This window comes from Passer montanus, unplaced genomic scaffold (genome assembly GCF_014805655.1).
Source record: "Passer montanus isolate IOZ18808 unplaced genomic scaffold, ASM1480565v1 scaffold31, whole genome shotgun sequence".
Lineage (NCBI taxonomy): Eukaryota > Metazoa > Chordata > Aves > Passeriformes > Passeridae > Passer > Passer montanus.
This window is the reverse complement of record NW_024367819.1, coordinates 8,107,398-8,129,839: the sequence shown is the minus strand read 5'-3', so window position 1 is coordinate 8,129,839 and position 22,442 is coordinate 8,107,398. Positions and strand designations below refer to the sequence as shown.

Sequence of the window (22,442 nt, the reverse complement as noted above, 5' to 3'; positions counted from 1 at the left end):
TCCAGCTGGAGAATTTCCTGAGGAGAGGAAATTGCAAGAGGCAGCCTGGAGAAGTTTAGGTCCAACAAAAAGGGCATGTACTGGGCTACCAGTTTTGAACAGCACTTCTGCCAGTGGCTTCTAGTGCTTTCCCCCTGGAAGCCAATAAACTCACCCAGGCACCTACCAGTCTACAGAAAGGCTACAGAAGAATTGAGATGATTGAATAGGGTACCTGCAACAACTTCTGTGCCACCTCTGAGGAAACCAGGGAAAGCATAAACTGCTTCCCTGAACACTGATGGTTCATTCAGCCTTCACCAGGTTTCCTGCTTGCAACAATCACACATTAATTTGAAGACAGGCAGCAAACCAAAGAGTAACAAGATAGCTGGACCTGAGTCCATCCTGCAGTAGATACCAAAGTTTGTCAGGAATGCTGGTGGTCAAAGCCCATACTGTGACTCTGCTCCTAAGTTTGTTCTCCTGCCTGCATAAGGGAAGCAGCCAAAAAGGAAAACTTCACTCACGCTCTTAAAATAAGAACACTGAGTGAATTTACCAGGATGTGATATGTCAGTCACAAAGATGTGCCTGCTACACCATTCTGATACCCAGAAGGGCAGAGGTGATGGAGTACTGCATGACAGTGTTTGAGCTACATTTCTTCATCTGGTGCTATTCTCAATGCCTTTGAGCTCTGCCTGTGACAGAGAATGAAAATATTCAATAGAGTCCAAGCTAAGGATGCTTAGTGCTGATGGAGCATTTCCTGAGGCAGCATGGCTGTAAACACTGATGCTGAGATGTAAGAGCTGGCTCTCAGCAGCACTAGAGCCGGCTTCATTTCATCAAATCCAATGTCTTAGTGGGGTGTAGCAATGAATCTACAGGAGCTTTTCATCGTCAGCTGTTTTGTAAAGACATTAATCTCCTGCTGAGGATTGCTCCTGGAAAGCAGGTCTCTGTGATCAGCCAGTGGCTATTACAATATTAAATTACTTAATAGTTATTTCATGCTCGCACTTAGGGTGATGAGGGCCAAAAAGGGGAGATGGATAAAGTAAACAACATCTTATCCCCATTTCTAAAAAATCTACATATTTAATAACTACTTTAAAAGACTGAATTTGACTCACAGTTGAGATGATTCCTTTACAACTTTCTCTGTGAGAACATACAATGCACAACTGTGAAACCACCCTTTGAAAAATGGTGTCCCCCTTTCAGAGATTTATTCCATTAGAAATTGGCAAAGATGACTTTAAAACCCCGAAGTTTTGAAGTAGAGATTGGCCAAGGGCTTGTTTTAGAAGAGATGAATGGAGTAAAGAGAGGCATCCAAAATGTCCAACCATAAATATTTACCCTAAATATATTACCATACTGACAGAAGTTTCCATAATAAATCACAATTTCATCAGACTTTATACTCAGAGAGATTTATCTGGAGCTATGAACTGTTGAGTCAGACACTGTCAGATTTGCATTAATGCAGCAGACAGAAAGATAGTGTACCTTGTGTTGGGCACTTATGCCACTTCTACTCTACAGACTCTGATCCTGAAGTGGAGGAGGGGCATGCACACTTCCTAGGGGTTTTTCAGATTGGAAACATACTCAAAGAGCACATGATTTTGTTAGTGTGTATGTTTACCAGGAGATCCCACAAGAACACCTCTTTTGTGTGCACAAAGAATGACTAAACTGCATAGCCCTGGCTCTCAAAGCAGATAATGAAATGGAAATAACTTCATCTGTCAAAAATTGTGATGTCCACTGTTGCCAAATTTCATCTTATTGAGCATGTCCAGCCATCTGACAGGTGGCAATTTCACAAAGCAAGAGCTATGGGATGGAAAACACATAAACAGACATCCTTTTACACATTCATTGTGTAAATAGTGCCTTTCTGCTTCAATCCATTTTCAGCATCTATAATGAAATCAGCTGATAAAATCATACAGGTTGAACAAGGAGTGCTTTTTTCAAGCTGGCACATCTGCTTGCCACTGGGTAAGAGGATCATTCTTATTACAAAAAATTGCTGAAACAAAAGTGAATTAAGAGAATAAAGTAAGAGTTTAGCCTGCCTTTCCAGCCTCATAATTAGACAGGGGTTTTAAGTGATATCCACATCTGTCTAATGAAACAGCTGTATATAATTTCATGTGGTAAAATGTTCTTGTAACATAATTCATTCTTCAGAGGGAAAAAACCCCAGCATCTAAATGGTACTGCTACCTATTTGTGCTACATTTGGGGCAAGTAGTTTCAAATGACTAAAAGAGTTAATATGTTGTGGAATTGAGATCAGAGTGATAAGCCATTATTTTTCTTCCCAAGAAGAACTTGGACACTCTTAATTGCCTGCATTTCTGTCAATATGTAGCATCTGTGAAGTGCATTATGAATTGGCCTTAGCCAAGAAGATGGCATTATTAAATCTGCATTGTATTTATTCCCTTATCAGTGCTCTGAATTCTGCAATTAATCCTGAACACCAGGACAAGGGGGTCACAGACATAAATAAAAGTATGTATCCAGAAAATATGGGGGGGAAAAAATCATCTGGAGTACTGGCAGTGTTGTGTGGGAAAAACTGCAATCCTGATAAAAACTGCTTGTTCTAAAAAAAATTAAAAACTGAAATTAAAAATGAGCATTTAAAAATTATCAAGACAATTGGGAGAACTATTAAGAAAGTTTTCTGATCCATGTCAACGAGAGCTCTGTTCCTACAGTCTGTGCTGTTGATTTAGAGAGCAAACAAGGAAGGTTGCCAAATGAAGTGATGAAGCAAGTGAAAAATAATGAAATTATTCTCTTTCAGTTAGAAACATAAACACCAAAAGCTTCATGAATCTGCCCCGAAATCCTTTAAAGACCGGTCCTATGGTCATTTTGTGGAGGCTGAAGCAAAGGAAAAAGTGTGGAAGATTTAAGAATAGATAACTTAAAATTAGAGACTTCTGTATTAGCAGACATTTAAGACTGTGGTTTAAGTTAGGAAGAAAGTGCCAATGGATTTGCTCAGTAATCTTAGAAGTCTTCTAACCCTCCTTTTGCTAATGCCATGACGGAAGGAAAAACCACTGCCTGTCTCTACCACTGTAGATTGCAAGGATGTGTATTCTGTATTCTGTATACAGTGTATTCTGTAAAGACTCAGTGAACTTCAGCTAATTATCTCAGAAATTGTTTTGATGACAGTGTAGTCACTGTAGTAGTAGTAGTTTTGAGAAAGTGTTGCAGTGATGGGAAGGGGAGGAAATAATGTCTTGCTTCTTTTATCCCGCATTTTCCCAAGATTTCTAGTCAGAAATATTAATTTTTTGTCTCCACAGTGCATACCCAGCCCTCACAAAATTTATTTTCACATGTATTTCCTCACTAGATTAAACCATTCTGCCATGAAAATACCGTTCCTGAGTTACATTCACTGTTCAGTACTGCTGTGTCTCCTGAAACATCCCTAATGAGATAACTCTGTTCTGAACTAAATTTCATTCCTCTGCATGTTTTCTCACCCCATGATTTCAAGTCCTGCACTTATTGTGCATTCCCATCCCTCTTCCATTACTTGTTTCCAGCATCTTATATGTGATTACATTGGCTCTCACACATCTTTCCCCTGACCCTATTTAAGGTGACAGTTACTTATCTTCATTTATGCAAAAGCAGTACTTTTGAAAAAGTAGTAATGGCAGAAGGAAGAAATGTTTTCAGAGAGGAGCAGCCAGGCAAGCTGGGTGTTACAGCAATGTAGAGCAGGGAGGAGGATGGATTGAGACTGCTCAGGGTGACCCCTGGACCCTCTGTGCCAGATGTCTACTGACACTAGCAGGAGCCTGTGTGTGCCCTCCTTCGGGGACTGAGGGGATGTGTGGACCACTGTTGTTCTGCTGGTGATCCCCAGGAACACTCAGGACAGGCTGAATGCCTCTCTGAGGCCACAAACTTCTGACATGTTTGATGTAAACTGGAGTGACATAGTCTTGTCAGATCTAGAGCTACGCAGACATAACGAGAAATCACTGCCGTATGGGGAACTGGACCATGGAGTTGCAGGCTCAGGGCTCCAGTCAGATGCAGTTTCTTGCATAATTCTGGAAGTTTCCTGACTCTCTGTCTGTTGGTTGTAGCTGGAAGCACATGGTTTGAGGAAGACAGCTAGCACTGAGTTGGGACAGAAGAAAGAGGTGGGGGACAGTGCAAGAGCTCCTCTTGGTTGCGTATAACCTTGTCCCAGGGTCAGCTCCACCACAGGAAGTTTGTATGAGAGCTTGCAGCAGTTATGAATCTGCCTGTCTGATAATTACTTTAGAACCAGTGATCACTCTGCTTTCATTTCACCAAATAAAGAAGTTTTATATACTTAAGGTTTTTTTACATTTACTGATTCACACTCAGTAAAGACAATTAGTGAGCATCTCTATTAGCAATACAGAACCCCTCCTGTGTAAGCCCCTTTCATGTGACTTGTCTCATTAGCCTTTTTTTCATGGCTTTTATTTTCTGCTAAAGGAATAGCACATGTGAAGTGATGTTTGGGATTTAGAGTATTATAACAGCTCACTGCTATGTGACGACTTTTAAAACTAAGTCTGAGAAAATCAGAGTGCGTGAAACCAAATTGTAAAGATTCTGAGTAGAGACACACTAATCCTCTACAAAGGCAGGGCTACTGATAGATTAAGTCATTAGACTAGGTGCACACAGTTCAGAAAAGGAAGCTGTGGTCACATCACCGGAGCAGGCTTTCATGTGATGATTTAACAAAATCTGCTTCAAATGCATGGCAGGCAGGAAATGCTTTCCTCAGAGTCAGTCTTGTTACTTAAAATACAGTTTTGCAGTCAAACTGCAGAGAAGTAAACATAAGTAAAATTGTCAAACTGGGAGCTCAAAAGTTAGAAAATGCCAGACTAAGCTTCCTTTTCTGAGTCATCACTCTTCCCCTCCTTCCTTGCCTTACGGCCAGTGCACACAATGCAAAATGGTTCTGTGTTTTTTACTGCATCACATCAGGTCTCCATTGAAAAATGTTCAATACAAAGAAAAAAAAATAGCACCCTGGTGGATAATTCTACAATTCAAATTCAATATTTACTTAAGATACATCAGAAATGGTGATTTTTGGAATACCTGAAAAGTGAGACATTTAAATGTTCAATACAAAGAAAAAAAAATAGCACCCTGGTGGATAATTCTACAGCACTCAATATTTGCTTCAGATACATCAGAAATGGTGATTTTTGGGATACCTGAAAAGTGAGACATTTCTATAGATCTCATTTCCTGTTTAAAAATTGAAAGAATTAAGAACTGAAGTGTCTAGGAAATGCAAACACTGTGTTTGAGACATTACAGAGTGGGCTTTAAACTTCCTTTTTATATCATGCTTCAAATATTTGAGACTGTGCTCCAACAGTGTTATGTTACAACAGTTTGTTCTCAGCACACCTAACTGGGAACACCTAAAACTATGTATCAGCAGAAAATACTTTGAATTATTTCACAACTATAACAGGAAAGCTTTAGGACACAAAGCAGGGACACAATAAAATTTTAAGTAAATATGAGACTTTTGTTTTCATTGTGTATGTGTGTTCTACTTGTTGCTTACAGAAGTCAGAAGCACTCTCCCCTCTAGTGTGCTGTTGCAATTTGAAATTCAGCTTAGGGCAAATGAGGCATGGACAGAAAATGTAAAAAAAAGGGTATGATAATAATTGTTTTCTAATGCATTCATAAAAAATTCAAATTCTGCTGTGCAGACAATCTTGACTTTTGTACTTTTGACTTTTAAAACACAGTAACATTTTACCTGTCTGATGTGTTTGTAACATTGTACTCAAAATTCAAAAAAAGACCCCCAAACCAGAAAAAAAAAATCCAGTATATGACATCCTAATTATATTTATGAGTGATTAGCAGAGCTGCAACTGTTAGCTTTGGCATATAGATCTGATTCTTAATTAAACCCATAAATGGCAAATAGCAATCTAGTTTTATTACAAGCTGAGCCCAGAGCAGAGGAATAAGGGCACTGTGACAAAAGGCTTTATAAATATTTCCTGACAATGCAGAAAATCAAGCTTGCAGCCTTGTGGGGAAGCTTGCTTCCTTGTGAGCACCTGCCTGTTCTCTCCAAACCTATGTTTCTTAGGGACAGTAACTGTCCTGTCCATAACGATACCACTTTTCCTTTTCTTGGCTGTCATTTTCATCATCCTGTTGTTCCCTTTCTTTACACCTAGCTCTTGCTCCCACAAACAAATCATCCAGCCAAGCAAACTCAGCTTTCAACATTCTGTATGGACCTCCTGCTTCAACAAACCTCAGTTCCTCTCCTGATGATACCCTACAAATCCATCTCTATTGTTCCTCTTCTCCATGACTGTTTTCCATTTGCCTATGTTCTTTATTCTTCTTTCTATCTACCTGCATTCCTATTTGTGCTTTAGCTTATTGTGATGCTCCTCAGAAATGTCTTTAGTATTAGTTTTCTTCATTCCATGTACTATCTTTATCTTTCTCCAATATTTTTTTCTTAGTTTCCATCTCTTAAGCCAGGTTTTGGCAGCTCTCCATACACGCTGGCCCCACTCTGCTCTCAGTCTCCTCTATTGCCATCTATCCATTTCATTTTTCTATCATAGAATCATTTTGAAGGCAATCCTTATCATGCTAGTCTGTTTTGTTCCTCTTCACCCAGAAATGAAGAAAAAACAAGGACTTACATTCTTTCATCATGTTTTTCCCATTTTGTTCAGATCAAGCAACATTTTAACAGATGTCAATCATACAGACTGTGTCCAGATTAAGCAAAACCATAACAAAAGTGTTAGTGACACTAGAAATCCTGTGCACATGAAAAATGAAAAATTTTCTACTGTCCCAGGATTGTCAGCTTGAATTTGACAGCAAACCTTGTTTTACAATAATGAAAAGTGTTCTGGCAAATTAAAATTCTGCACCCAATGCGCAATGTCTTCCTTTTGTCACCTGATGACCATATTGCAGGTGATGACTTGTCATTGCTAGAGATGCTTTGAAGAAGGTGGCTGTCAAAGTTCATCAACCTTTTCAGGTGAAGGGGAGATTTTCCCTTTTGATATCAAGAAAGCTGAATTTGGGCAGCCACCTCCAAAGATGTGACTCAGTCAGAAGGTACTGGGTAGCAGGGATCAACTGAGCAAGAGGGAAGGAGATGTAGAGGAATACTAAAAAAAAGCAAAGCCAGTGTCAGGAGCTGCAGAGGCAGGGAAGTGAATGTGGGTTTATATGTGGCAGCTGGGGACAGAATATGAGACAGGAGCCTAAGAAAAAAGAAAGGAAACTAGGGAATTAACCTGCTTTTTCATTCTCTAGTGCTACATCTGATAACAGACCAGTTAACATTCTGGAAAACAGTCTCGGTGTGACTCATGAGCACAACTCTTGGTAGACATCTGCTCTACAAACACATTGAGTGGCATGTCCCTTGATAACTTTTGATGTTGTGTAGCCTTGATTCACTTCCCCAGTGGCTGGTTCTAGCCAGCAATCCATCCACTCACTGCACAGTTCCGCAAACAGAATGGCTGGTAAGTGACCAGTGAGCCAACCTTGGAGAAAAGACTTCACCTTTCTTGTTACAGCTGCTGTTCTGTGCATCATCTTTAAGCTCACTTATTTCTGTCTGTGTATCCACAAGAAAATTTTAGTTGTAAGGAGTTACCAGCTACCTGGCCAAGTTGTTACCATCAGACTTCCTCACAGCCACCCAGTATGTTTCATATTATTACCTTTGGATAGTGAAAAATTGCTGTTTGCATGTTGTTTTTATGGTGGTGATGCTGAAGTTTTGAAACATGACCTTATAGTATAGCACAGCAACATTGCAATTAGAAAATATTTTCCTTAAAATATATTTAATGTGTTTGTTTTCCCCTCAAACAACTAGCAGTACTTAAAGACATGCATTCAGTTTTAAAGCAAGAAATTTTGGGGTTCTAGAAAACATATTTCTAGCAACTTACTTTCACTGGCTGAATAGTCCTGTGGATCAAGTATCCCTGATTCCTGCAGCGATCTAATACAGGAGTCCACCAGCTCCAGACCAGTGGTGAGTTCATCTTCTATATCCTTCTGACCATCTGTAATGAAATTAACAACATAAAAACATAGAAGAAGGCCAAAAAGGTAAAGCAATATACAAGACAGAAAAACCCAAAACAGTTATATGTGACTAAGCATTCACATCTGATGAAGGAATGCAGGCCAGACATTCCCAGGACGCTGGCCATACTGAAAATTGTGCCATCCTTTGACAGTACGGCCTTGGATTAATAAAAGGAAAATGAGAATATTTAGGTCCAATAGAAAAATAAGCCAGAGACACATTTAGCAACGCCTCTTCTCAAAACTCTACTTAGTTTCAGTGTACTTTTTGTCAACCCTAAAAACTTTTGCCAGATCCTGTTACTTTTTAAGTACAATTTTCACACACTAGCAAAGAGAAAAAAACACACAAAAACCCCAACAAAAACCTCCACATACATCAATGTGCTTTTCCCCTCCCTCTTCTTTAGGTAGAAATTATCTTTCTGGGAGAAAATGTAAGTAATACATATTTGTAGATAGGTACATTACCTTGTGTTTGCCAGTGAAACTGCTCTTCTGTTGAACTAGAAAGAGAAAGAAAAAAGTGATCATTTTTATTTAAATTGTTTTGTAGTGTGCCATGAATATACAGATATAAAACTATTCTGAAGGAACTGATTTAAGAGAAGAACACACTTAAGAATAAAAAACGTATTTAGAATACATATTTTATTTATATATTTATATATAATATATATATTTATATATAATATATATATAATTATATATATATATTTAATTAATGACTTGTACAGCACTCACTCAGCTGGAGGGAAGCATCTTTATTTCTTTATCAAGTAATTTGAATCATGCATATAGAAATTGACTTCTTGATTTTGATATACAAACTACACTATTTCAGAAAAACATTAGCATTCTTCAACTTTTTGGATCCTTCCATTTGTCTGATTCTCCATGTTTATAAAGAAAATTATAAATTGCTTTCTCAAGTGAATAGTTACATGTGATTTCTGAAAGAAATTATGAGTATGATTCCTGGTTCCACTGATCATTATGTGCATTTTTAAATTATTCAAATATGCAGCCAAGTTAATTCAATTGGCCTACACAGGAGAGTAAATTTAGATGTGTTTGTGCTTCTATGTACAAGCACTTAAGCAACAGAAGGTCTTAATTTTAAAATAATGAGCATGCACACCAGAGGATGGGTTAGGTAGGTTGTGGTTTTTTTTCCCAATAAAATGAAAGATACATTCAAATGAATGATAAAATAAATTGTATATTCAATTAGGCAATGACTACACTTTCCTCCAAGGCATGTTCTGTTTATGCTTCAATATAGATCTTCCTCATATGCCAAGAATACAAAAAGGATTGAAGTTACTCAGTACTAGCCATTCTTTTGCTAACAGTGAACTGATTATTACACCCATGACTGAAAGATGTTTCTGTACATTTTTGTAAGATACTTATAAGGGAGAACAACAACATCTGTTGCATCCATAAGTTAAAAAAGAAACCAAAACAACAAAGACTGAAATTATTTTAACTTTTCCAACAATAATATATTTTTTTAAATTTATTTTCTGATGTTGAGATTAAATGATCTTTTGAATGAATAAAAGGATTAAAATCTCTAATTGTTTTCCCTTTTCCCAGCAGATGCTGGATCATTTATTAATATGTCAGTATACCTTCTACTATCTATACTCTGAACAATAGCAATGTAAATTAAATTAAATGCTTCCTTGTGAAGGTCTATTTTTACAGTAAAGAAGTTGTGCAAATTATTTACCAGATTTGATAGTGTTAAAAAAAAAAGTAATGTCTAATTTACATAAATATAGTTCTAAAAGGACTTTTAATTTCTACCTGGCATCATAAATGTTAACATGGCAAGTTCAAATCTATACATCATCATAAATTTCCTAATATATATGGTCTGTGGTTTATATTGACTCACAGTAGTGAGATGTTATAGATTAAGAAGCCAGGCCTTTGATGAGATAGTGAACTAAAATTCTTGCGTTCAAGTCCACTGAAATTAACAATATTGAAGATAAGTGTTTCCAGAGTCCTCAGACAAACAATAATAACTGCAAAGTGCTGAACTGTGCAAAATTACTTTAATTTAAATTACCTTTGAAATGAAGTCCTAGTGGTGACTAGAGACAGTGACTCTTTTTGAAATAACACTTTTTCAAATTTTACATTCCTTTTGTCTGATTTTCAAATGTACTAAATAACTGCAGCTTCATTTGACACACTGGGACTTGAGAGCAATCTTCCTTTCTGTAATTAGCACAATCCATAATAAGTAATGTACTACTTTCCATTCCAAAGTCCTTCTTCCACTATCCAGATTTCTTTGTGATAGATATCACCTCACCAGCCAAAAAAAAAAAAGGTAATATCTCAGGTGGCATTCTTGCTGGCAGAATGAATTACTAGATGTTGCTGGCAAGAACACAATGATGTAAAAGCCTATGCCACCTCATCCAAATAAATTAGAAAAGAAAATCAGGTCATGCATAAAGAGTGAATTACCACTTCCAGGAATTCCAGCTTATTCCTTTTTAAGTAGCAAACTTGTACAAAATGTAACAAAGGTCATTATGTTAAATTAATCTCTTGTGGTTGATTCATAGTAATCCCCAATATAATTTGTCTGACTTCCACAGAAACACTGTACAGTATCCATATTAATCTCAGGATCACAATGAATTTTCACTACATTTTGTCTTTTCCAATTTTAGTCACGCTTCTCCTCACCAGCACTGTAATGGTCTTTCAATAAATAATGTAGCTTTTAGAGTAATGACTGCAGATCCACCATCAGAATTTTTATCCTAATGCTACCTTCTCATTCAACATGTGGAACATGAACCAGGCTGAGCAGGTCAGTGGTGAGTACCCATCCCTGGAGGTATTTTATAACATGTGTAGATGTGACACCTGGGGACATGGTTTAGTGGTGGACTTGGCAGTGTTGGGTTAATGGTTGGACTTGATGGTCACAAAGGTATTTTCCAATATAAAATTTCTATGATTCTCTATTAAAGTTGTATTTACTCGTACAAAGATATCAGTATATTCTGGTATAGAAAGAGTGCTGTTTTCCTTAGTTAAATTCATGTTCTTTAGCTTTTTAACAATCCAGTATATTTGGATATTCAAGCTGCCATTTCTTGGTTGCAATCCAATGCCAGAGCCTTGCAAACAAACATTTAAATGGTTTCACTAGAAAACTTTATTGGAATTTGCCATAGTTTTAATCTAAATACTCCTTATTTTTCCTTTTTTTTTTTTTTTTTTTTTTTTTTTTTTTTTTAACTGAACTTCCCCTGCTTTTGGCCTGAAAAAGATTCCTGACTGAAGCAACCTGACTTGTTTGTGCAGGAAGCCTTTAGGCTGTCACACAACTATGCCAAATCCACTTGAGTGTAATGGCACCCTTTTCTATCCTTTTCTTTCAGGTGTTTCCCAGCTGAGAGGGATCAGTACAATTGACTGTATAGTTACATCAAACACATGAAAAGACAAAAATCCAATAATTAACAGAATTATTGTCCTAAGAAATTTTTTCAGCATGTTCAGCAAAACGGATTTTTGCTTCATATTTTTTATGAAGAAAAAATGCATTAGCAGCCACTTTTCCGAATGTTCCTATGTCTCATTATTGTAAGTTTGCAAATGTTAGTAACTTTGACTGAGGAAGATGAGCAATAAAACTCTTTATCAAGCTGTTCTGAACTATGGTAACCTGAGCCCACCTTAAGAGTTTGAGGAAGGAATTTTAACCAGAACTACCTTAGTATAGCCTTAGAAAATTCTAGCATAAAAAATGACTGACCTGAGAACTCAAGCAGTTAGAATTACTAAGTCCCTTAACCTAAACTCAAAAGAATAATTGTAATTTATTTATTCTTCTTTTATTTTTGGTAGTCATTGCATCCTGTTTATACTTCAAATGTTCTAGGTACAAATAAGACTACTGTTCTACTTAATTCTACCTGACTTATAGAAAGAATCCTCCATCAGTATTCAACTATGCAAAACTTGATTCTTCTATGCTTATACTGCCTTTGGAAAACTCAGTGTATTGAAGGAAAATCACAAGGAAGCTGAATAACTTAAGAATGAGAAGATAATGCTAAACACCAAAAAAATGAACAAAACATTTGACTAAACAAAAGAATATTGTTGTATGTTTGGTTCTTGATGTTAATATTTAAGCTAATGAACCTATCTTCTGTAAGGATGCACTACATTGTGCTTGAAACCTTAGCTTTAATAACTACCTAGGAAAGGAGATAGTCCAGTAAAAATTGGTTTACCTCCCTAGGCAAGAATGAGGAAAGGAAATATCCACAGAACAGTCATCTTGATTCCAGCTGAACTCACACATTCCCATTTCTGCATGAATGTCATAAAAGCACCAAAGCAGTGAGAACCCTCTGTGTATGCCCTTGGGGTAGGGTGAAAGGTAAATGAGCACAGCATGCTGTAAGGAGCTCATTTTGGGGAGCATCACCTGGGGAGCTCTACTGCCTCTGCACAGCGAGGGCACAGCAGCAGCATGGAGCACTGCAAAAACACAGATTTTCTACAGCCAGCTGAGGATGTCTGAGTATTACCAGCAGCACTGTACATCAAGTTTATCCCTTTTCAGACACAAATAGAAAAATCCCAGACTGACCTACAGTTTGTCCCTAAACAAGCAACAAACCAGGCCTCAGGGAGCCTTAATTTTTTCCTGTGCCTCAAATCAAGTTAAACAAGAAGTGGGTGCCCCTTCATGATGGACTTGATAGAAATCCACCATGATTAGATCAGCCAGCACCTGTGTAGCAAGGTGAGTTATAGAAGACCATCAAATGCCTCTCTCAGCACTTTACAGGAGTCAAAAGGCGTTTTGGTGGTGTAACAGTGAATGCTCCATATAACACCAAAATAATGCTTTCCTGGACAACATTCACCAGCCATATTTCCATAAAAGCAACCAAACTCCTCAAGGGAGGTAACCCAGAGGTGGGGTGAATATTTTGGCAGAAGGAAAGCTACCTGAGACATCTTCAGACTGTGTTGCTATTAGGGCCTGTACAAACACCCAAAGATTCATTTCCAAAGCAGGTGCTGGGAAGCAGCAAGGGCACCTTGGACTCAGCTGAACTCCTGGAAGGTGGATGTGTGCCTGTGGCACTGGCAGCAGGGACAATGGTAGGCAAAGGTAAGCTACACCAAACCCTGGGCTAAGACATGTTTTGCACACTACCTGGCCACAGCAGTACTTGCAGCATCACTTGGGTTTAGTTTTAGACATTACATGGCCTAATGTGAGACCAGGGTCAGTTCAGAGGAATGCCTTGAGAGGTTCACCAACCAGCAAGTAGGAGCTCCACTGTCCTGCACACACTTCTACAGCAATAGTATTTACTATACAGCCTGCAGAAATTCATTGTTCTTATCACATGCACCAAAATACATCAGTGCACATGCACAGCAGGCCAAAGCAGTTATGGTTATTCATTGCCTTGCTCTCCTCAGAAGAGCACCACAGCAAAGAAACTCACTTCTTGTTGGGAAGGGAGGTAGGTTTTCTTTCATTCACTGTTTCTGGCACACTCCTTGTTTATCACTGAGCCTGCATACAGGCTGCCAGGACGAATTCACACTTTTGTATTCCTCTAATTATCCAAGAAATGTTTGTGTGCCTCTCCTTTGTGTGAAGTCATTCCGTTTACAGTTGTCACTCATTTTTTTGAAAAAGTGCTATAGCTATCTGCTACACCAAAATATTTTTCTTGTTTTCTAAAACAATTAATGAAATTATATATAACACTTCTGTAGAAAAGCTATGAAAGGATTTTACAAGGAGTTGTATCAGCACATGATCTTTTAAATTATTTCTACAATGGAGCTACACAAACATTGTTGTATATAATTACGGGCAGATAGTGTCTCACTGATTTTTTTTTGTTTGTTTGTTTGTTTGTTTTGTTTTTTGTGGAAGAAAAAAGATCCAGAAGCATTTCACAAAAAGCAAGGAGGCTGAAAAACTAATATTCAATTTAAAGCAAAAGAGAAGGAGATTTTAAATCAGCAGTACATTTCAGGTTATCTGCAAAATAGTAAACAACTTTTAGTATCAACTGTCTGGTGGGGGAAAAAAACAACCTAAGAATAAATTTTACATCAAATAATCCTGAAAAAAAGTACCATTCCTTCAATAAATTGCCATAGTAAAAAACAAGCTTCAAGAGCAACTTTTGGGGTTTGAGCCCAATTAAAAATAGCATCAAAATCTATGACATTGGTAGGCACTCCCTTCACCTCTATAAATATAACACTGTAGGCTTTCTGAAATATTGAATAGCACTCTATTAATCAGCTGTGGTATCAGCTTGGCTACCCTATCAAGAAGTCCTTTTTTTGATGTTCCAACAAACCTCATCCAATTCCCTACAATGATCCTGGAAAATGTAAAAAAACAGTCCAACAAACCAAAACAAATAAACAATACCCCCACAAACCCACACATATTTAACTGATGGCTGCTGTCTTGTACCTTGGAAATTTCAAACTGACTTTAAAATGATGACAAAGTTCTTAGCTGTAGATGCCAGGAAACCATTCAGGTGGTTAATTCCCACCTTTATTAGAACAGCCTAGCTTCAAGTTCCTGCAGGGAAAGAAAACTGTCTATTTTTTTCATAGAAAAATGATTGTTATTCCCTAGGTTTTATGAAATCAATAGCAGAACTTTGTGGCTGTGCTGTGAAAGTTTTGTATTTCTTTTCAATGACAGAGGGAAATATTTGTAGCCAAATTTCCAAACAGGTCTCAAAAATCAATGCTTTCCTCTGCATTTAATACTTGCAGAAATTTGCTGACATTATTTTCCTTTAAAAAACAAGCTTTAAAGTGCTCCAGTCCTATTTATATTCAATATCCCTATGCTGATTGTGCTTAATAAAACTGTTCTGTTTCTTATTTAAAAGTGATTTGAAGTTCAGGTGGTACACCACTAAGAACACTGTTCAAGTACACAGCATGCATGGAAAGGCAGCAGCAGCCTTGCATTCCACACAGTGCACTGCTAAAGGGCTTGTAAAGCAGGTGCCAGAGGCTGTTATCTAATGGACAAAGCATAGCACAGCCTGTTTTCCTGTAGGTTTTGACCATCACTCCTGAAATGGTCTACAAGAACATCAACCGTGGTAAATTTTATTTTGTTACTGAATTAATTTCACACAGACCAAACCCCCAAAACCCATTTACTTCAGTTTTGAATGAACTTGGTCACCTAGGGAGAGAACACTTGCTACTTCCCTTGCAACCAGCCAGCTCCCTTTAGTTTCAGTTCAGCAGACAGAACTGGCATGACAGTGAACACAGAGAATTCCTTCAGAGTGGAAGCCTTTGAAGCTCTGCTGTTCTAAGGAAAATAATTTAGAGGGCAATAGGTACTTTGTGTATTTATTTAACTTTAAACGTGGACACAATAACAACATTAGGGAAACAAGTACTGTGTGATTGCTCTCACTCTTCCCCTGATGTCCCTTTCATGCCCTTACCCATTCCAGACAGGATACTGGGCTAGATAGACCCTGGGTTTGAATCAATACAGCCACTCTTCTGTTCTTATTTAGAAAAGCCAAAATCAAACCAAATGACTTAATTTTGTAATTTCCCATTATTAATTAATTAAGAAAAAGGATAATGGTTCACAATAAGAATGAATTAGCTCAAGGCTGGATTTCTGCTAATACTGTTAGTTCTTCTGGTTTGCATCAAACCTATTTTTATTTGAGAAAAAAGCTCATTTCCCAAACTGAACATAGCTACACAGGAACACATTTAGAAGAGCAGAGAATTAGAATATTTCAGTTGCAATAGGCTTACAATGACCATTGTGTCTAAATACCTAATCTTTCCAAGGCTGACTGAAGGTTATACAGCAGGTTATTAAGGTCGTTGTCCAAAAGCTTCTTAAACACTGACAGGTTTGGGGCCTCAACCACGTCTCTAAGAGCCTGCTCCAGTGTTTGCCCACCCTCTTGGTAAAGAAATGCTCCTTCATGCCCAATCTGAACATCCCCTGACACAACTTTGAACTGTTCCCAGGTGTGCTCTGTCTCTGGATCCCAAGGAGAAGAGCTTAGCTCTTCTGCCCCTCCTTCACCTCCTCAGTGAGCAATGAGCTCATTGATCAGCCATCTTAAATTTTAAATTTTGCCGCTTCTACACAGCAAAGCAGTTTAGACAGCAGTGTACTGTGATATTCCTTCAGTCCCAGTGGTGGTATTTGGATCTGATCCAAACCCAACAAGCATCTAAAGTAGAATCAGAAATGGCAAATTAGAGAAATCAATAGTGGAGAGATAGAATCATTTCTGCCCTAAGGCAACAGAGCAGTCTGGTGCCTAAATCACACCACAGCCTATCAGTACCCAAAAAACTGTGTTCTTCAAGCATGCCTTATTGACAACATTGTACAAAAAGTAGCATACAGGTTGTCATGCTTTAAAAAAAACAGTACCATGCCCTAAAAGATAAAATGAGGTCTAGTTTCTTCATTCCCTCCTCCCTCTTATTCCAAAAGTTTAGCTATTAAAGCGCTTGCGCACAATGTGATAGAAGCAGTTATAAAATTTTGTGATAAATCAAAGCAGTGATTAAGTTCAATGTAACCATCGGGCTCTGTTCCCTGTATTTCCTATTGCAACCTCTATTCTGTATAGAAAGCAATACATTATTTTGGTTAAGAAGCTCCATTATAAAAGACACCACCACAGCTACATTTTCTTCACACCAAGTTTTGAAAGATGCCTTCAGGGAAAGTGTGCAGACAGTAGCACTGAGGAAAGGTGTTTTCCCAGTGGAGCAGAAAAAGGTACTAAAGATCAAGGAGTGAGGGTGAATTTCTTCTTTACAGGTGCCTTAAACAACCTATCTTTGATGCTGGATAAGAAACATTCAGTGAATATGAGATCAATTATTTTCTGAGGCATATAGTTCCCTATGCATTATATGAGCACTGTGGTTTGGGTGGTAACTCAAACCATGGATGTGTGGAGAGTCACCTAAAAATAAGGATTACAACACATTTTTTCAGTGTATTTTTGGGTCTGGTCCTTGGTACCATAACATTCATTTCCAAATAAACATGTTGTAATGTAAATGAAATTCCTTTAAGGAAACCCACTTCTGTAAATGAAGATATTGCAGTATTTTTTTTCCTAGGGACAGCTAATTGCTAGAGCAGGTAAAAAAGACACAGCACTAGTAACATGAAGCTCCTCTTCTTCTCAATACCAACAAATTGCACAAGGATACCCCTTCTGCAAAAGAGTTAATTCTTAACATGAAGCTCAAGCCGAGAACCTCATGCTGACCATTGTTTTAGGTAAATTATGTAAAGTATGATCACACTTTATACGAGTATTTCAGCTACAATATTTGTTCTGTGTTGTCCTTGGTAAATAATAGAAAGGGATGTTCTCAATGTTGTGAAGGGATGATTCATTTTAAATTCAGCACTTCCTTAGGGAAATAAAACAGACAGAAGCCAGACGGCCTCTACCTTGAAGAAAGTGTATTCCATGCAGGAAATTCCCAACACACACACAGAGCCTGTCACTGTGTGAAATCACACATCACAGCCCTTCCCAATTCTTCTCTCTTACAGCCTCTTCGCATTAGCTTCACTCAGCTGCTTCCACGAAACCTCCCTTCACAGGTTCCTCACCTTCACCTCTTTAGTTGTAAACAATTACTTTCCTTTTCTCTTCATTTCTTTTCCCCTCTACAGAAGAAAATACAGAACCAGGATGTTTCTTCTTTGTATTTAGCTACTTCCTTGCCTGCAGCTTATGCCTGTTGGAGCCAAGAAGCAAATTCCTACTGTGCCTCCACAGTGGTCAGAAGGCCCCTGTAACTAACAAAGAATAGTCTCAATGTCAATACATTGTCTGCATTTGGCACTGAAGAGACTGCATGGCAGTCATCTATACCTTATAGGTTGTCTTCTGTTTCTGTATTCTCCACCAGATGTGTGAACATGAAACACTCCCATGAAACAGGAAGCAGGAAAGATTTTTCCTGCAGGAAGCAGGGAAGATTTTGTTGATCTTTTTTAAGGCAACATTTGGTCCAGTCCCCACTTAAAGCTGGGCTACTTTCAAAGTACTGTCCTGGACACAATGCAGCAAGGCACGTGGGAGACTCCATCAGTATTCTGCTGTTCAGCACTTGTTCAGTTAATTATATTTTTATTAATATAGAAAATAAAGACTGATAAAAGTCAGAAGATTAGTGAATTTAAATGAAAGAATTGAAGTCTGAGAAGGGAGCACACCTGGCTTTTATAATATATATAGCAAGGCTGAAGAACAGAAGAAATAGTCAAGAAGCACATATGGGACAAGGACAAACAAGTTCAAGCTGGACACTGAAATTTTTGATGGAACTTTGAAAAAGGTATTAAAACATCATGGAAGCAGCAAATCCCATGCAATTGGAGTTGAGGTGTCAAAACGATACTCACTCTGCTCTTAGAAGGTTGCTTAGTAAGTTTATTAGAAAGAGCTGATATAAGTTCCAGCTTCAAGGAACTGGAGGACAGCCCAGGATGGTGTCTCCAGTTCTCTATTTGAAATAACCTTAATCTGTGATGCTGGCAAACTGATGATTGTTACAGAGCAGTACCCACACATAACTGATACCACCAGAAACACCAGGCAATAGAGTTTTCTAGAAGCCGCCAGTACCAAGAATAATGTTGTAAGAACTGATGAATGCTACATTCACATTTCAGTGCATGAACATAAAGGCAACAGAAAACTACTTTCTAACCTAAAATGTTAGATGAATGTAAAGGTAATTGGGTCTGTAAGGCGGGTGATAAGCCGCTGGATCAACCCATGAAAAATTGCTATTGGTTTATAATTTTAACAACAGGAGTGAAAGTTCTTATTTGTAAACTGTCTGTTTGTATATAGAGTTGACAAATTATCCAAGTAACTAAAATGGCACATGGTAATAACAGCTATTTAGCTATATGGATAACCTTTAATCACACATTTATTACTGAAAATGACTAAAATTATATTAATGCAAGCTGACAAAAAGTAAATGTAACCTTTAGACAGATTGGGAGCATTGCTGTAAGCACAGAGCCTTTTTATTCTGTATTTTTCTCCACTAAGGTGCAGAGGGGAAAACAAGAATCAGTTCCCTATGAAAATAATATTTCTTCCATTATTCATTGCCTACCAGAATAAATACAACACTGGAGACACAACACAAGTAAAAGTAGGTTCATAGGTCAGACATTTAGCAAAGACAGATGTAAGAAATATGCTGTATTTTAGTAAATTATATGCAGGCATTAAAATTAATATTTCTAAAGAGTAAAAGGATATTTTTTTTAGAATTAAGAAGAAAATATCTTACAGATATCATACTAGTGATGCTGAAACAAATATTATTTTCAATCATCTTTATTCTTAGAAGAATATTACAATATAAAATGTTGTGAAAGTTACTAGACAACTGAAGCAATCCCTTGAATTTTTATTTTGTTAACAAAAGGATGAAATCACCTTTCTACTTACATATTCTTTACATCCAGAACATGAAATCTCACAAGATAGTTAAATATTGAATCTTTTAATTGCATATATAATCTAACATTTCAATACTGAATTACTTCTGTTGCAATTACTTTGCAACAAAACTTTATGTCCTGATCCAATCCCGAAGGTTTGCCAACCAGGTGAACCATGAAGGGATGTACTCTAGTAGCCAGAGTTAGACTAAAACTCTGATCAGATCCAAAAACAAGTGCTCAGTCAACTTTGGAAATTCTACATCACAGCAACTTCTTTGTTCTTTTTGGTTCTTCTATAACCCCTCTACTGCTCACTGTCTGCATATTGAAGCAAGTACCAAATTCCTCATCTGCACCTATTACCATGCAGCTCATATTGCTACAGCTGAATTGCAAATTTTTTCCTAACACTTGTGGCCTGTTTTAGGCAATCTTACCAATACTCATGAAAAACAAAAGCATACCCTTGAATTCCATATCACTGTTCTGTTAAGCTGCAAAAAAGATCATCTTTCCACAAAATGGGGAGACCAAGGCAGAGTGTTAATTGGACAAGTGGTGAAAGCCGTCTCTTATTTATTGCAAATTTTTCCAACACAAATGTGGCAAATACTAAAGAAGTGACTATATTCCCAAATATTACAGGTTCTCACTGTGCATTGAAAAAGAAAAATGCAGGAGGCTTAGCTATATGCTTTTATCACTTGTAAATATTTAAGAGGCCAATTAGTCTGTCACTTATGGTAGCACTGAGTTCATATCTAAGAACTTTTTCATAAAAAAATTCAACTGAGATGGCTTGTTTGATAAAACAAAATTCTACCTACTGTAATTCTCAAAGCACTTCAATTTTGAAAGTTGTAAAACTTTAAAGTATTAAGATAGGGCAGTGATCCTCATTCTGTGCACGGGACCATCTAGTACGTTCTGTAAAGTCTGCACAATTATGCAGAAAAATGTTAAACTATATTTAGTTAAATAAAAGCACAGATTTTCTCTGCTGACTCTGCTGAAACAGCAGACAAGGGAAATGAAACCCAGATCTCAAGTAACTAGCCGAGCTTTACATTGGCAGATACAATTCTTTGAAAGTCCTTTGTTTGGGTGAAAAGATTACTGAACCATAAGAAAATTGAGTTCTTGGCTACCTATGGAAGTCCCTCTCCAAGATGCCTCAACATCACTTGTTCAAAACAATTAAAATTCTTTCTTCCCATGCCTTGTAGATCCAGAATCCAGTTAGTTTTCACTAAAGCTCATGCCACTAAATAATATTTTCCTCTTCATGCCCATCCAAATCACTATGTTCCATGTTCAGAAATACTACATATACTGAGAAGTTACCAGCTTTGCATTTATTTTAGCTTTCTTTTCTCTAATTACACTAAATGAAGCTTTGAGGGGTTGTCAACTGAGTTATGCCATCATTCGCTAACTCTCTTAGATTCTCTTTCAATATCTTAATCTAGGTTTAAAAGCTGATTGTAAAATTAAGATTTTATATTACTTATTCAGTGCATCTTGGAAATAGTCCAATCAAAAAGCTAAATCTGTTCTCACTGCAAAGCAGAGCTAATATGAAAAGTAAGGAAACTGATTTATTTTTTTTTTCTCTCTGAATATGAATCACAAAAAAATCTGTTCTAGACTTCACAAAATTAATTTTTCACAGTACAGAAATGCTAAAGCTAAGAGTTGAAAACAATAATTTTGCTTAAGAAAGCAATGAATTTTGTGGCCATTTTGAGGAAGAACAGTATTTGCAAGTTAGCTTCAGGGCTGTCAGTGTCAAGAGCAGCGACAAATTTTTACTGCCCATCAAGTAGCAAAACCTCTGCTCAAAGCCAGATCAATGAGTGCTGGTTGAGAGGCATTCCTAGCCTTCAATTGTTAAAAATTGTATCCAGGTCTTAATGGGTTTTTTGTGTTTAAAAAAAAATCAAATCAGTGAGTAAGCAAAAAGTTTATAATGAAAACATGAAAAGACCCGTTGATAAAATTCTAAGAATGTCAACTTCAACAATTTCTTGTGTTGAGAAATACAGTTCATTACAACCCTGCGCACAACCACTGGATAGTTTAGACTGCAATACAAAACAGCTTTGCTGTTAGGATGGACTGGAATAGAAGTGACCTGTACAGAGAAGAACATTTTATCTGGCCTGTTTTCAACAAGAATGGTATTCTACTCAGGGATAACGGTAAGCAGAAATTGCATAATATGGCATACTCTATGTCCCATGATGAACTATAATGTGTCCAGTCCATAAGTGAAATAAGCAGATGTAATCACACATTTTGTTATTCCATCAAGCTGGAGGTGGCAATTTCTAAACAGACATTACAAAGTATCACACCTATTTAAGGAAGGAGGAAAAAATCAAAACTAACAACTCAAGCCTAGGCTGGCTTCTGAAGTTAAGAATTTGCTAGTAAGTCAAAAGAAAAGAAGTAAATGCACTTGATTTTATTAAGGTTTCAAGGAGCACAATTTCTTTCATAGAGAAAAAAAAAAGGAAAAGTAGATCTAATACATCTGGAATTCCATTGGGCATTCAACCCATTATCAGATGACATTGCCAAGTTAATAGCTTCAAAAAGAAAGTGAGAAACAGTACAAGATTCAAACACTGTGCATAAAAAGAGCCAGACAAGAGACAATTGGCAGTGTTAAACTGAAGCTGAGCAAGAGAGAGACAACTCTGCATTCCCCAAAAGTCAGTGTTGGGGGAATACA

General features: G+C 37.3%; 1 protein-coding gene across 6 annotated transcripts in view; it reads right to left on the bottom strand.

The window, feature by feature from the left end:
- Positions 1–22,442, bottom strand: part of CTNND2 (catenin delta 2) — a 646,153-nt gene that overhangs the window by 298,826 nt on the left and 324,885 nt on the right. For all 6 annotated transcript variants that reach the window (XM_039714844.1, XM_039714847.1, XM_039714842.1 and 3 more), the window contains 2 exons: positions 8,620–8,654; positions 8,007–8,123 (listed from right to left, as the gene is read on the bottom strand). In XM_039714844.1, coding sequence (XP_039570778.1) covers positions 8,007–8,123; positions 8,620–8,654 — 152 coding nt within the window. The remainder of the gene's footprint in view (positions 1–8,006; positions 8,124–8,619; positions 8,655–22,442) is intronic.